Source organism: Heterocephalus glaber, unplaced genomic scaffold (genome assembly GCF_053883595.1).
Source record: "Heterocephalus glaber isolate CG9 unplaced genomic scaffold, H.glaber_assembly_v1.0 deba00000818, whole genome shotgun sequence".
NCBI lineage: Eukaryota > Metazoa > Chordata > Mammalia > Rodentia > Bathyergidae > Heterocephalus > Heterocephalus glaber.
Window position 1 is genome coordinate 19089516 of NW_028258164.1, and position 16063 is coordinate 19105578.

The window sequence follows — 16063 nt, forward strand, 5'->3', positions numbered from 1 at the left end:
TATGACTGCATGAGGCTTTGGAGGGGGGACATCTGAACACAGGCCTTAAGGGACACACCTGGTCCAGGTCAAGTCACCTCTAATGACCTCTCCCATTCCTAGGACACGCCTGGCCCAGGCCTGGCCATTGTGATTCTGGATTCTTCTGTGCTCTCTGGGGACTGTAGGGCTTGCTTTCCACTGTGCCCCTTACCCTCTCTGTGCAACCACCTCTCCTCAGCCTCTTGTGTCATGTCACTGCCCCTGACACTGCTTTGTACTCCACAACCTTGGACTCGCCTCTCTTGAGACTGATTTACTGAGCGGATGCAGTGGTAGGAACCCCCAGTACATTCTACATTCAGGCTGTCTCATAGGACAAGTCTGGCATACAGACACTGAAGCCATGCTATGCAGACCCAAGATGCTCAGAGTTACCTTTTTAACTTGGACTCAGCGACCACAATCCCAAGACAGCACTTGGAGGCTCTGAAGCCCACACCCTCCTTCCTGGTTGAGGATTTCTCCCATGCTGGTATGTGTTCCATATCAGATACAGTATCCCCCAGCATTCATCCTCTTAGTCACAGAGCCACAACAGATGGGGCCAAATCAGTGTCACATCCATGATGCCAGCAGGATGCATGAAAGCAGAATCTTCTGTTTCTGGTACAGGATAACCCTAATCCCCAGCACGCAGCAAGGATCACCAGAACCTTCATGAAAACCCACAGCACAGAAGCTGCCAGGCAGGGAGGTGAGGAGCGCCCTCTCGGGGTGAGTGTGCCCCCATTGCCGGTCTGCTGCTCTCTGTTGAGGATGATTCGGCCAAGCACCCTGGGGCTGGGAGACAACAAAGACCACCGTCCCTCTCTGCAAGGACAGCTTCCCCAGTCGGTGCCGTAAATACAGCCGGGTCGAGCAGAGGCGGGAACACCGTGCTCCCTCTGCCTCTGCTTCCAAGAGCTCCAGATGAGCCCTGAGGAAGGAAGAGCACAGGAAGGATGGGGCCAACTTTGACCTGCTCACTGCCGGAGCCCTGTGGGGTTCAAATGGAGCCCTGTGGGGTTCGACCTGTTGTGACCTGCCATTAACAGGCATGAACACTGAGGCTCAAAATTACATTGCTGGGGCTGGGGATTTAGCTCAGCGGTTTCGCTGCCTGCTGTGCAAGCGCAAGAACCTGAGTCCAATCCCCAGTACCAAAAAAAATAAAAAATAAAAATAAAAAAATTACATTGCTTTTCCCATTAAAATGCCAAATTAGACCTCGTGTCACACAGTTTGATTTGGTAATTAATTTCCATCACTTTTTACAGTGGATTAATTAGAATTTGGGAGTGAAATGGACTCCCTGTCACACTAGTGATGTACAAGGGTGATCCAAATATATGGTGAATGTTTGATTTTTTTAAAATTTATTACAGTAAAAGTGACATTGCCAGGAATCCACCTCAAAATACACCTCCCTTCCCCACTTTGAACACATTTATCCAATTATTCTTGCCACTTTCTGAAAGACTTCAGGAAGTCCTCTTTCCTGAGTGTCTTTATAAGGTGTGATCAAAAATACAGTGAAAGCTGCTACTGAGTACCAACCAAGAGAAAGGCAGCTCATAAGAACATCTCAGTGTGTCATTTCCCACCTTATTCTCCAGACCTGGCACTGTGTGAATTCTGCCCCTTCCCAAAGTCAAAATGACAATGGAAGGGAAACATTCTGAATTGGTTCAGGACATGGAGGCAGCCACAGTAGCACAACTAAAGACACTGGCAAGAATGGTGGGATAAGTGTATTCAAAGTGAAAGAGAATCTTTGAGGGGGCTAACGGCGATGTGTTTTTTCCTGTACTAATTTTTTTTAATTTAAACATTCACTGTATTTTTCTATCACATCTCCTTTATCCATATATTTACACAATTTATTTTTAAGCAACCCATGATAAAGCTGAGAGAGAAAAGCAGCCACACATCCAATGCCTGGCTCATTCCCTCTCATCAGTCACACTGTGCTGCCATCTCTCATTATTAACCTAAGGCAGAAGAGTAATGGTGGCCAAGAAGTTGGCTTCAAAGAATGTGCAAGTTCTCTCTTGAGGGCCAAACAAACCAAATTATTAAAATCCCAAGTGTATGACTCTGCATGTTTCAGATGGGGCCGAGCGTGAGATCAGTCTTGTGGGTTGGCCCCAGGCAAGGTTCAAAGTACCCTTCTGAGAAAAGCGGAAAAGAGCAAAACCAAATCTGCTGGAAGTCCCTGGGCTCAGCCCTACGGTGGTTGGTCACGACCCAACAGGCAGACAGCGTCCACAGACCCACCACCAACCTTCTCTCCGCCATCCTTGGCTGAGAATGGGGGGCACAGGAAGGGGGTGAGGGAGGCAGATGGAGGCAGATAGATAGGGTGCAGAGGACTTCCCAGGGCACCGGCACCAACGGCCATTGTCCTGGGTTAGAGCACTTGTGTCTGCCCAAGACCAGCACAGGCCCAGCTCCTCAAGAGGGTCCCCAGTGCTGCCCTGGACCTCCAGACCCACTCATATGCTCTGACCTGGAAGGCCAAGCCCCACTGGAGGACAGGGATCACCTCGGGAAGAGGACAGCCCCAGACACGCTCCTGGCCCCAGCCTGGAGCCAGTGGCTCAGAGGCGACTCTTATAATCAGACAGTCCTGAATCCTTCTTGGAGCTGAATGCAAACGGCAGGGAGGAGCAGGAAAGCACAGGCTGTATCTCCCACATGGGCATCTACAGAGCTCCACGGAGTTCTGAAAGCTGCCATGCTGTGGGACCTTCCCAGCAGGGCAGGGTCAGAGACTGGTCACTGCAGGACACTGTGACCACGTCTGAGCATGGCTCCTTCAAGGTGACTGCGACACACAGAACAGTGGTGTCCAGGACCCAGCCTGACGTCCTGCTCTCCGGGGCAGACTCACAGTGTACCTCTGGTCCCTGGCCTTGATGTCCTCTGTCACGTGTAGGGTCAGCACCAGCACCTGCCACCCACAGTACCCTGAGAGTGAGAATGCACAGAGAGCTTGACATATTCAGGCACAACAGTGCCAGCTACCATGATCGTCACTATTAGTGTACTGATTAAGCTTACAAGATATTGCCACAGCTTGTCAATTAGCATAAACAAAATGTTAAATTTACCATTGTTCCATGTTATTAGTTCATCTTCATATCTCTCTGGGACTGATTTACCCCTGTGCCATAGACCTGGGGCCCTACATGCTGCCTGGTGGATATTCCATGCCTACTGGGATGCCCAGAGATGGCCCTGCCTGTGTCCAGCATGGTGCCATCCTACCCCCAGGAGGCTTGGTATGGCATGTGCTGGCAGGAGGCACAGGTGGCCCCTGACCTCAGATGTCAGAGGGCTGGGGTAACGGTCCTGACAGACCCTTTTGTTTAATCTTTATTAGTCCATGTTTGCAGTTCATAGTGACTCCACTCACTCAGGGAGTGGGTGCACGAACACGACCCATGTCGATTCCTCTCACAGTGCCCTGGCCCCATGCACATGGGGGTTGGGGGGGCTGTCTACCTGGAGCACCTCCCTGGGGCAGGACCCGCTTTCCCAGGGACATGGCAGGTGCTCAGGGTGCCCACTCCCACCACACTCAGGCAGAGATGCAGGTAGCACAGCTGGGTGGCAAGCAGGGGAACACAGGCCTTCGATCAGACCGTCAGGCACACAACTCGGCCGAGGCCTGGAGCTCAGTGAGGTCCTCACCTTTGCCAACCCCCGGCTTCTTCACATGGGGCTGTGAGGAGTAGGCTCACTGGCTGAGTCCCGTGGTGTGGCCAGCCAAGAGCTCCGAGGGCAGTGGGCTACCTTGAGCTCCTATAATGACAGCATCCATGCTGTTGTAAAGGGAACTCGGGCTCTAAATGTGCATCTAGCAAGGACAGGCCAACCCTGCCCTCTTTTCTTTCCAAAGCCTCCTTGGGGTCTGAGGATGCAGAGTGAATAAATACTTTTGTTGGAAGTTCTTGGAACACTTTTTTTCATTTTCACGTTCAGCGACCACACGCTGGGTGTTTCACCCGCCTGTGTGATTTAGTGGGTTACCCTGCATGCTGTGGAAATTTGATAAACAGGGCTATTCTGTTTTATTGCGCTGGAAAAATAAGATAATAAGAAGTTTTAATTTGACAACTGGGAGTCTGTGAGAAAGCACTGTTGGCTTGAAAAAGAGATTAGGTAACAGCAATAAAATCCACACTAGATGAATCATGAGCCACTGAAGAGCAGGAAAAGGCAAAAACTGAGGGAATGTGGGGACCACTGTCCCGCTGAGACATGTCCTGGGTCTGGATGCCCCTCATCACACTGCAGAGAGGACCAGCCTGTTCCCAGGACACCTCTTCGGGATGATTCCCAGAGAGCCCTGAAGCAGCCTCACAAAGGCAGGAGGGCCCGAGTCCAAGACCAGCCTCAGCAACACAGTGAGATTCCTTCCCAAAAACCAAGTCTGCCTCACTGCATGGGGGGCCGTGCCATTGCTGTTCGAGATGTTGCTGTTGAGATAGCAAAAGAAGCATCATGGAATCCCCAAATTACAAGCTCTTTACTTGGCAGTAACATCCTGGTAGGCTTCAAGGAGGTAGAGTGTGCAGCCACTTCTGTGAGTTTGCTGCTTCGTAGGACCTGGCTGAAGGCGTGAAGGTGGCCTCCTAAGAGCTGGGCTCGGACAAGGAGGCCAAGTCAGCTGCTTTTGACCTTCACAAATGATCCCACTCATGAGCTTTTCTTAGGCAATTTCTGAAACATGCTTCTGGGACTTGACACACTACCCCAGTGCACGCACTAACACAGCATTCAGCACTTTGCATTGAGCAAAGAGCAGAAGCAGAACGTAGAAGCTCAAATTCCCTGCCCTTCCAGCAGCCCACATTGGATGCCCTCCCTGAGCACACTGAGCCCCACCCCACCCTGGCTTACCACCACTGCCTCAGCTCCTCTGACCCAGGCACACCTGCAGGATGTCCATAAAACACAAGCTTCCCTGTTTCTCCCTGTCTTCACTTTTGAAGGTTCCTGGGTGAGGTAAAATTAATATGAAGTAGATGTGGATGCTTCTCTCTCATCCATCTGGTTTTCATTATAGGGGTCTTGGCTGTGGACCCAGGATGGATGAGTAAAGACATCACCCTTTGGTCCAGGGCTGGGGGTGATGCTCTTGTGTTGTGAGAGTGATGATTCATTCATTCTTTTCTCCCTTTGTTCATTCAACAACGGCCCGGGTGCAGCCCTCCCTGCTCCTGGGAGGGAGAGCACTGCCGAGGTTGATGTCACACATCTCAGATCAGGGAGACTTTGGTGGTGCGACTGTCCTAATACCCTTCACTCTGGGCAGCCTCTGTGTTGCCTGGAAGGCAACTTTCCTCATCAGACCCTGAATCTTGGGACAGAGGTGGCTACTAGCCTGGCCTGGTTGAGCCGAGCATTTTCATCCATTCTGTCCTTCCAGCACCCTGGAGGAACCATATGTGTGTGGGTCCAGTGGTGATTCCTTCAAGGAAGCTCAATTCTCCTGTCAACAGCTCAGGCCTTGACTCCTCACTGAATGGATCCTGGGTTCTTGTTCTCTTTTTTAGAAACAAGTGCATTGTGATAGATTCTCATGCCGTGAACCCACCCACACCCGTGCAGTGTGTGGCGCTTTTGTATTTAGAGCTCTGCTCCCTCAGAGGTCTCCTCCCCACACGAGGAAATTGGAAACCAGTGCTGTCCCACGCCTGCTGCTGCTGAGTGGCTCCTGGCTGGAAGGGTGTGTGGACGCCTCCCGAGTCCGGAGTCACAGAACACGTGACTGGGGCCTTGCATCTCAGTGTAACTGTGAGGTTTGTTGTGTTGCAGTGTGACCCAGGGCTCTGTCTGTGCCACCTGCCCTTGCTTTCCCCTGAGGACCAGATGGCTGTGGGTCCCTCTTCAAGTAAGCCAGCGGAAACTGGTCCAATCTAAGGTGCCAGACTACCCTGCCTTCACCCGCTGTGTATTCAGGGCACGCCCTGCAGAACCAGGACTGTTGCCATGACAACAGCTGGGAAGCACCCTAAAAGGGGAAGAGGTGACACCTGGCTCAGCCTTGCACCCTGGCCAGAGCCCGCCGGCTGTGAGCTGCATGACCCTCCCTGCTGCCGCACTGCTGTCTCTCCGCACATGGGGACCCGCCTTGTTTCCTCTTGCTGGATCTAGGTAGGAGCACCCACGGTGCAGCTCTGCAGGGGTGCAGCTGTCCTGGCCAGGTCCCTCAAAAGCTCAGGCCATCCTGGGTGCCCCATCTCCAAGCCTGTGTTTGTCTCTAGAAATCATGTCTTTACAAGGTGTGATCAAAAATATGGTTAATGTTGCTGCTGAGTAAAGTCTGATAAAAATGCAGGCTCATAAAATTACAATGGCGTGTCCTCATCTACCTTATTCACCACATCTGGCATGTAAATTCTGGCTCTTCCCTCAAGTCAAAATGGCTATAGAAGGTAAATATTTTGAATCTATTCGGGACATCGACGTAGCCAGGACAGCATAACTAAAGACACTCAGGAAAAAGGACTCCAGAGCTGCTTCAGAAAGTGTTCAAGGCAAGGGGGAGTATTTTGGTGGGGATTCGTAACAGTGGGTCTTTTACTGTAGTTTTTTAATTTAAATATTCTCTATATTTTTTTAATCACACCATGTGTAGTGTAACTGATTATCATGCCTTTGAGGGTTCTCCTTAGGACCCGCCATCTATCTCTGGATGTGTCCCACTTGGAGCTATAGAATGTTATGATTAGTATCCAAAATTTCCCCCAAAAGGCTCATGAGTGTGGAAGGCTTGGCTGCCAGGTGATGGGCTTTGGGAAGCAACTAGATCACAAGGACTCTAACTTTATCAGTGGATTAAACCATCGATGAATTCGCCAGCTGAACAGGCCGACTAGGTGGTGGAGCCTGATTGAATGAAGCAGGTCACCTGGTCACTACTTTGAAGGGTAGATTTTTGTCCCCAGCCCCTTTCTCTTGGGCTCTTTCCATCTTTACTTCCCAGGGGCCATAAAAGAAGAAGCTTGCTCCACCAGGCCCTTCTGCCATGATATTTCTAACTCCCCTCAGCCCATAGTAGTGGCACCAGCTGACCATGGACTGAAATTTCTGAAGCTGAGAGTCAAAATACAGTAAATGTTTTCTCTTTTAAGTTGTGATCCTCAGGTATTTTGTCACAGTGATGAAAAGCTAATACATTGACCAAGAAATCGAATCTACTTAAATTATTTGGGAACCTGTTTCCCTAACCTGGGATGCATGTGTGACTACATTTAAACGTTCTTTTCTACAACCTGCTCGAGGATGCTGTGATCACTTTACCTTAAGATGCACCCTCAGAATGCTTACAATTTTTTCTCTAATGACCAAAATTATTTCAGTTTACTTTTCTGAACTTTTTATTGTGATTAATAAACATATAACACAAATTTACCATTTTACTATTTTTAAGTGCACAATTCAGTGGTGTCAGACATATTCATATTATTGTGCAACCATCACCACCATCCATTTCTGGAACTTTTTCATTTTTCCAAAGTGAAACTTCACAGCAATTCACAATTCCTCACCTCCCCTCCCCAGCCCCTGGCAGCCACTGTTCTACTTTCTGTCTCTATGAATGTGACAGGCATATGCTAGGACCCTCCTAAAAGTGGAACCATACAGTATTTGTCTTCTTGTCACTGGCTTACTTCACTTAACATAATGTCTTCACTTTGACCCATGTTATAGCATGTGTCAGAATTTCCTCCTGTGAGGGTCAATGATGTTTCGTGCTATGGATGGACCACATTTTGTTTCCATGGACACTTGCATTGTATCCACTTTGCGGATTTTGTGAATCACGCGGCAGCGTTCATGGATATTCAAGAATCCCTTCAAGTCCTTGCTGTCAATTATTTTAGAATTCTTTTGGAAGTAGGTTGGTGGATCGTATCTATCTTTAACTTTCTGAGGAACAGTCATGCTGTTTGCCACAGCACTGCACTTTTTACATTCCTGCTGATTCCCCAGATCCTTGCCAGTGCTTTTTTTTTTTCTTATAATAGTGTTATGGTTTACATCCAAAACTTCTCCCCAAATTCTCGTGGCTTTTGGAATGTGACTAGATTATGGGGCATCACACTTATCAGTGGATTCACCCACTAATGAGTTCACCAGCTGAGTGTAAGAGGTGGGGCCTGATGGAAGGCGGGTCTCTGGAAGAATTTAATCTCCCTCGCTAGCTCCTCCTTTCTCTGTGTGCTTCCTGTCTGCCAAGACATGAGTAGCTTTCCTCCACCAGGCCTTTCTACCGTGCCATTTCTGCATTCGAACAAGCCAATACCATGGGCTGAAACTTCTGAAACTGAAAACTAAAATAAATCTGTCTTTTAAGTTGTGGTGTGAAGTCTTTTATCCCAGTGAGAGGAAAGTGACTAAACAGATAGCAAGCCTAATAGGTGCACATTGGTAAAGTAGGGTTATCATTTGGCTTTACGAAACGTTCTGGCTGTGTCTAGAGGTCCCCGCAAAGCCCCCTGCAGTCATAGGTGGGGCTTTTTCAGAGGTGGCCAGATCTAGAGTGTGTGACGCTGGGATCAATTCATGGTGCAATGCTAGGCTCAAGGGCACTAGGATTAAAGGGTGTGAGTGCTGCCTGCCCCGAGAAGTCTGGATAAGGTATAAGGAATAGAAAGAGCTGTGGTCATCCTTTGTCGCTATGTTGCCTTCTGCCCACCATGAACTGTTTCTCTTCTTCGATGCCTGTCTGCCATGCCACCCGCCTTGGAGCCAGACAATTACAGACTGAAACCTCTCCAAACTGCGAGCTAAATAAATCTTTCCTCCCGTAACTTGTGGGTGTTTGGTATTTTGTCTCAGCAATGAGAAAAGTTAATAAGGCATGAAGTATCTTATTTGATCCAAAAATTTCAATTGTTTCTAACAAAGGCCTATTGAGCTTTTAGAAAATATATATATAAGCTAATGGGATTATACATTTCTACTTGCATCCCAAGAAAAGGGATCTGGGGAGGAAGATTGGTGTCTGACTGCAGAATATTCTGGAACACTCTGGACTTCCTGTCCTCGGTGTAGCTGCCGCACCCCTTGGCCAACCAGTTGTCAACTCCATTATGCAATCACCATGACAACCATAAATCCAGGCCGCAGCGAAAGCAGCAGGATGCACTGTTTCCCACTGCTCCTGACCTGGAGACTTGGAGCACAGTTTGAGAGGTGGGGAGGTCTGCGTGGCTGCTTCCTGGACCTTAACTGTACTAGAAAAAGATATCAAATATCACCTGTTGCTATGAATGAAGCACTGATGATTTCTACTTACATTTAACTTGCTTTACCTTTTCGAAAAAATTCAAAGCGGTTATGTTAATATAACATTAATAGAACTGCCCTCAAGGAAGGCAAGAGGAGGTTAGCAAAGAGAAACCTAAGAACAGTCACAGCATGTGGTCCAGGCCTGCTTTCTGTCAAAGGGGGTGCAGAGTTTTGGTTTTATTTTGCTGGTGCTGTGTACATTTCCAGTCAGATCAAACACATATCTGCTTTCTTTCTTTTTTTTTTTTTTGGTACCGGGGATCAAACTTGGGACCTTGCACTTGCGAGGCAGGCACTGGAACCACTGAGCTAAATCCCCGGCCTCATACCTGCTTTCTTTAACTTCAAAATCTGTTGAGTTCAGGAAGATAGCATATTTGAATATAATTTTTGAAATGCTGCCTCCAAATGAAAGCTGCCCAGGGTACATTCCAAGGAGCCTAGGGCCAAGCTGGGCAGAGGCGATGCAGCCAGAAAGAGGCACCTACCTATCTTCAACCTGCCACAGCCCCCAGCCACTGCCAAGCTTCTCTTCTCCTTGTCCTGAAACCCAGGCCACTTGTCATATTCTGTGCAGAAGCCTCCCTGAGAAGGAACAGGACAAAGGAAAACAGTCCAGACTGCCAAGCGCGCCCTCTCCAGGGCCAACAGAGTGTAGGTCTGCCAGCCCTGAGACTCCCAGGCTCCCAGGGTGAGCAGGGCACCTTGCTTTTGCCTTCCAGACCCACAGCAAGTGGTGTTCACACTGAGACCAGGACCTGTGCTCTGGAAGGAAGGGCATCTGCGCCTGACCTGAGCCCCGACAACAAGGAGCCCCAGCTGTGCCCCAGTCAGGCCCTCCCATGCACATGGGTCCCCCCACCACCGCTGCACAGAGAGGCCACTCAAGAGGCAACTTTGCCAGGCCCTGACCAAGGCATGCGAGGCCCCAGCAAAGACAGAGCCCACACTGCGGCAGAACTGTGGGTGGCATGCTGGGATGGGAGCGTGTGTCCCCCAGACTCCACTTACTTTGGGGAAAGTGGCTGTGTGGATCTCTTTGTCCCTTTTCAGATGTTCAGGTTTATATCTGACTTCAAACTGCAAACCTCCCTGAATTCATCACCCGTGGAACAAGACGCAAGCAGCCTCCTGCAGAGGAGGAGCCCCCACAGCTGCCCTTCCCCACCCCACAGTGTGCCCTGCAGCTCTCAGCAGAACATCTCAGCTGTGAGTCTGAGGCCCGTCTGAAGGTGAGTGGAGGGCAGAAGGGCAGAGAGCGAGGAGGAGAGGTATGGGGGAGCAGGGCTGCCATCTGGGCCGCTACCTGGCCAGCCCAGAGCCGCTCCCATCCAGCTGCAAAGCCTCCCTCGATCCACCCTAAGACATGAGAGCACCAACAGACCAGACGTTGGTGCACTCCTCTGCATGTAGAGCGTGCGACCCATGCTCATCCACCTTCATTCTCCCAGTCGCAGGGCAAGAGGGCACACAGAACACCCGCCCAGGGTCACCTGGCGGGAGAGACAGACCCAGACATCACACACTCACCGTTTACACAGGCCTCCGATGTACCGCAAAGGCCATCCTCCAGCAGGCAGCCTGGGGGGAAACAAGGAGACAGCAGTCAGCGCAGGAACAGAGATCTGTACCCGGGCACCACCTGCCACAGTAGAGGCTCCATGTGGACCGAGGCAGATCCACTACTTTGAGATGGGACTGGGTTATTTTGGTTTTTGTTTTGCAGTGCTGGGGATCAGAGCCAGGGTCCTGGGCATCCCAGGAACGTGTGCCACAGAGAGCTACACCAAAGGTAGCACAGCACAGCCCAGCACACACCCACGCCAGGCAACTGTCTAAGTGAGGCCTCTGCATAGCCCTTCATTCCCACCAGGCAGCACAGCAACTCTGCAGGTGGCCCCAGCCTCACTGTTCCCCCTGCTCCCCAGGGGCCCAGACCCCAGGGCACCTCACAGCGCCAGGACAGACCAGGACCTCCAGGGAGCCCACATGCCACATGCCAACACCACTGCACGACACAGGGAGGAACAGGCAAAGGGTGCCTGGGGGAGTAGGGAGTGACCATGTGGCCACCAATGAGGAAAAAAGGACAGCAGGGCCAAGGAAGGAAGAAAGGAGAGAGATTCAGGGGCAGTCACTACTGGGTAGGATTCTACACATCCCGGGGAAGGGCTCTGGGAACCCCATGTCGGTCAAGAAAGGCAACAGGGCTGGGGAGGCCACGTTGCTGTGTGTGACGCTCTGGCTGGCCTGGTGGCTACTCTGTCAGTGCATCAGACAGGACTCCCCACATTGTATTGAGACTGTAGTCCAAGGACAAATTCTCCCTTTGATTACAGGGCTCTCAAGGTTAGGGCTCCATCCCTTTGCGGCTGTCCAGGCCAGGCTCTGGGGCAAGCGAATGGGAACCCATTAATTAGGAGAGAGCTGGTAACTATGAAGGAATCCACCCCCAGAGTGACTTTAAAGTGGAACCATTAACTTTCTGGCCTAAAATCCTTGTAGCTAGAACACCCGATTACATCAAACAGATTCAGTTTGAACAAAGCCCAAAACTGTGATCCACAGAGGACCCAAAAACAAACATTACACAGAACCAAAGGTCAGAGTCACCCTAAATCCACACCAGTGGACTCCTGTACTTAGACATCTTTTCAAGCCTCCCAAGGAAAGGGTGCTGGTTTCAGTGAGACCTCTTCCTACAAGGGCCCAGGGTCATGTGTGGCTGAGGATCCCTTGCCCGACCCATATCCGCCCCATGCCCGCCCTGTGCCTGCTGGATCCCACACTCAAGGCCCGCAGCCTCTGTTTTTCTGAGATCATCACATGAGCTCCTGGGCAGCAGGTTCTTCCTCTCCCATCTCCGACTCCCTGTGTGTGTGGTTCCACTGGAGCTGACATCCCCTGTGCCCACTCTGCTTGCCCCATGTTACTCCTCATCCACAGGCATCGAGCAGCAGGTTGTGAAGGAAAGGCAGCAGAGGCAGGGCATTCAGGGATGCCCTGCAGCAGATGTAAAGGTCGGACCTTGCTGGCCTGGAGCCGACTGACCCTAAAGGTGGTGGCCCGAGGTCACCGTGAGCATTAGGTTGGCTCCAGTTGGGCCATCTCTGGGTGCTCCATCCAACCTCCAGGGCCTCCCTGAGGGGTAGCAGCCTGGGCCTGGGTTTGGGCCCATCCTGAAGGCTTGGTCCCAGTTAGTGAGACAGGGAAGGGGAGCCCTAGGAGATGGGGCCTGGCTGAAGGGGGCAACTGGGTACCCCCTGAGGAGAGTGCTGGTGGGACCTCCTCCACCCTCACTCCTGCTCTCTGTTCCTGGCTGCCTTTCCTATGGCACACGTTCCTGGGCTATGACGCGTAGTGTCACCTCAGGCCTAGACTGATGGAGCCAGAGACCATGGGGTGAAAACACGGGAGGCCATGAGCCAAAATAAACCTTCCCTCTGTCACACCAGTTTTTCTCAGGTGCTCCGCCACTGCAGTGCGGAGCAGACTGGCACAGCAGCCCAGAGGGACATTCAGCGTCAGGAACCCACCACTCACCAGGCTACCTGGCCCTCTCCATGGCTCTGGGTGGCACTGTGGGTTGGACAGAGCAGAAAGTACCCAAGATGTGATCGTGTTGAAAGCTTTAGTTGAGTCCTGATGTTGCAGGACCTTTGCACGTCCTGCCATGGTAATAGTACAGGACTCAGGCACATCATCACAGTGCATGCCCGTATACAGGAACAGAGACCCATGTAAACACAGGCTCAAGCAGTGACTCACACTCAACTGTGTCTGCCCTATGAAATGGCAGGTGTCCAAACTCTGCTAGGAAGGCACAAGACAAAAGCCTGCTCACTGCTTTCCAGCTCTGCCTTGATCATGGCAGACAGTTAGACATGACGTGAACATGACCTGCACCACAAGGAGCGTGAGCCCCAGCCTCAGGGGTGTCATCATCACTGCCTGCCCATCAGGGTCCCCAGGGCCAGGAGACACCCACAATCCTGGGAGCCAAAGCGGCAACAACACTACAGGGGATTTATTACCAGAGCTGCAGATGTGATGCACATTTTACACCAGGACTCAATATGCTAACATGACTGCTGATTTACAAATGTTGTTATTTGCTCTAAAAATTAAGGACAAACATATTTCATTGTGAAAATCAGCCACCAACTAAGATTAATTATGACCCTAAGTCACAGAGAGAAAGGACGTGTTGCCAGCAGACACAGGTCTCCTACTCCGCAGCCTCTGAGGGCTACCTGGAGGCGCTCCTGCCCAGCACAGTGGCCACGGCCAGCCCACAACACCCACACCTGCCACATGGGCAGCATGGGGTGGTCCACAGCCAAGCCAGGTGATGGGCGGAGGCCAAGCAGTTCCATCTGTGGAGCCGGTCTGCCCTTAGCCGCGTGGCACCCAGCCCTCAAATCCAGAACTCCCTGAGTTAAGACACTGCCCGCCTTCCCGTGGAAACACACGCCATCTCCAAAACTCTCAGCAGGGAATGGAGCAGGGCACACTCTCCACCCATCATGCCCATAGGTCTCCTCCAGCTTCGACACGCCCTGAACACGCATGCACACGCATCACAGGTCTGAACAGACACGCGTGCACACCCCCCTCCACACTTAGACACGCACGCACACACACACACAGACTTCTGAGTTCTAACCCTCTTCCCTTTTGTTTCCTCTGTAAATCGAGCAGTGTTTGCCACCATCCTCCTGCCTCGTTTTTGTTTTCAAAATAAAAATGGATCCAGTTCTGAAAGGAGCCAGACCAACTACCTGCCTACCCTCTCACCCTCAGGGGACTCTTAGAAAGAGGTCTTGGGGGAGAGGCTCCGCCCTCACTGCCCTGCTGGTCCTTCACTCTCTCAACTCTGTTCCTAGGCCTCCTGGCCTTCCTGGCCCCTCTTCTGCCTACACAGGGGGAACTGAAAGGACTGTCCTCCCGCCATGAGGCTTGGGAAAAGCCCTGAAATGAAGGCGGACGCTAACAATAGGACAAGAGAGATTTTGTTACCTAATAACATAAGGGAAGATCAACGTGAAAATGAATTCTATTGCCAAAAACCACTTTCCTCTCAGGAGACCACATGGACAGCAGCGACGGTTTTGGATGCCTACAGAGCACGTGGAAAATGCTTCCAAGCCAAGCACATTCTCACCAAAGTCTCAAAACTGGAGCTGATAATGACTTGAAGCCCAGATCGATTCAGTACTGTAGCCAACACAGCTATGACAAAACTCCATCTGGCATGTGGACCATGTGGCATATGCTAATCAAAGTCTATTACTGTTTTTCCAATGGTAATTGTCCACAAATTGCAAAGTTTCTATTATGATACAGTTTCTCACGTCTGAGTCTCCACTCTGTGAGCAACCACATCACGTAACAGCACCTCCCTGTCCCAGCCAAGCGTGGCTCCCACCCACTGTCGGACTCCAGCTTTGACTGCATGCACCCTGTGTTCTCTCTACTCCATCCACACCCTGAGATGTGCTCTCACCACTCCCAGCACAGGCTCAGAGATCAGCCACACCCACAGCCAGAGAGCTGGTGCACGGTGGAGCCACATTTGGGGCTTGGCCTGTATCCCCAGAGCGTGCTCTTTCCACTGTCCCAGAGAAGAGGCTGTGCACCTTCTCACATGTGTGTCACGTGTGGGCCCATTCACAGCTCACACCTGTGAGTCACAGCAGCAGGGAGCAGTGGACAGGCTCCCTCAGTCAAGTTCTTCTCCCCATCTGCAGCCCATAGGCCTCACCAGCCCTGCAGCCCCTGTCCCGCCTGATGTGAGAAGGACACCAGGTGATCTTGGGCCTTTGTCAGGCAGGTGATTTACACGTGGGCACCGTGGGAGGCCTCCCTTCCTCCGGCCACACATTCTGCCTCCTCCTCCCTCTCCTGGCAGCAGCCCCTCCCTGGACACCCACAGGAGAGAGGATTCGGTAGGAACCATCACAGAGGCGCTGTCTGCTTGCAGATTGACCTGCACCTCCCCTGGTGGCCCCAACTTGAAGCAGCGTCATGGCAGGCTCTGCAGAAACCAGTGACATAAGGGAAGCCACCGGCAGTGGGGCCCTGCGGGAGGCAGACACTGTTTTTCTCTTCATACTCAATCTTAATTCAGTGCACATTTTCTTTGTTTTCTGTTAACCTTCAGAGGCTGCTTTCCCAGCTCTCTCAGGCAGGAGTAACGATCCACACGCAGCCCCTGATCAGGGGGATCGCAGGGAAGTGAGAGGATCTGCCCATGGCCCTGAGATTCACCACCAGGCAGACTGTGGGCTCCTCACGTGGCTGTGGAGCAGCCTGGACACCTCTGTGACAATTGCAGTCCCCCTTACCCCTCAGGCCCACAGGCCCTCCCCTGAACTCCCCCACACCGGCCTTCACACTCCTGGTCTGCACTGCACCCTCCCCAGCCCGGGGCTCCGCCTTCCTGCCCCCTCCAGGTAGCGGGCACCTCCAGGCTCAGGCTGTCCCTGCCCTCACATGTCAGGGCCTGGAAGAGGCCCCGACCAGGTACTCGGTGAGTGGAGGCCTCTCGGGTGACAAGGGTTGAATGGAAACCCCCAGGTCTGAAACGTGAGGCCTCCACAGCCGAAGTCACTCCACGTGGAAGCCGCCTCTCGTGGGCTCAGTGATCCCTCACTCTCGGCAGTCGCCACAAGCCCACAGTCGATCTCTGGGCTTTCGCCAGCCTCCCTCCCTGGGTGATGGTGACCGTGCG

General features: G+C 51.8%; 1 protein-coding gene across 1 annotated transcript in view; it reads right to left on the reverse strand.

Annotated features, from left to right (window-relative positions):
• Positions 1-16063, reverse strand: part of Ptprn2 (protein tyrosine phosphatase receptor type N2) — a 611205-nt gene that overhangs the window by 537620 nt on the left and 57522 nt on the right. The window contains exon 2 of the mRNA XM_004860321.4: positions 10861-10911. Coding sequence (XP_004860378.3) covers positions 10861-10911 — 51 coding nt within the window. The remainder of the gene's footprint in view (positions 1-10860; positions 10912-16063) is intronic.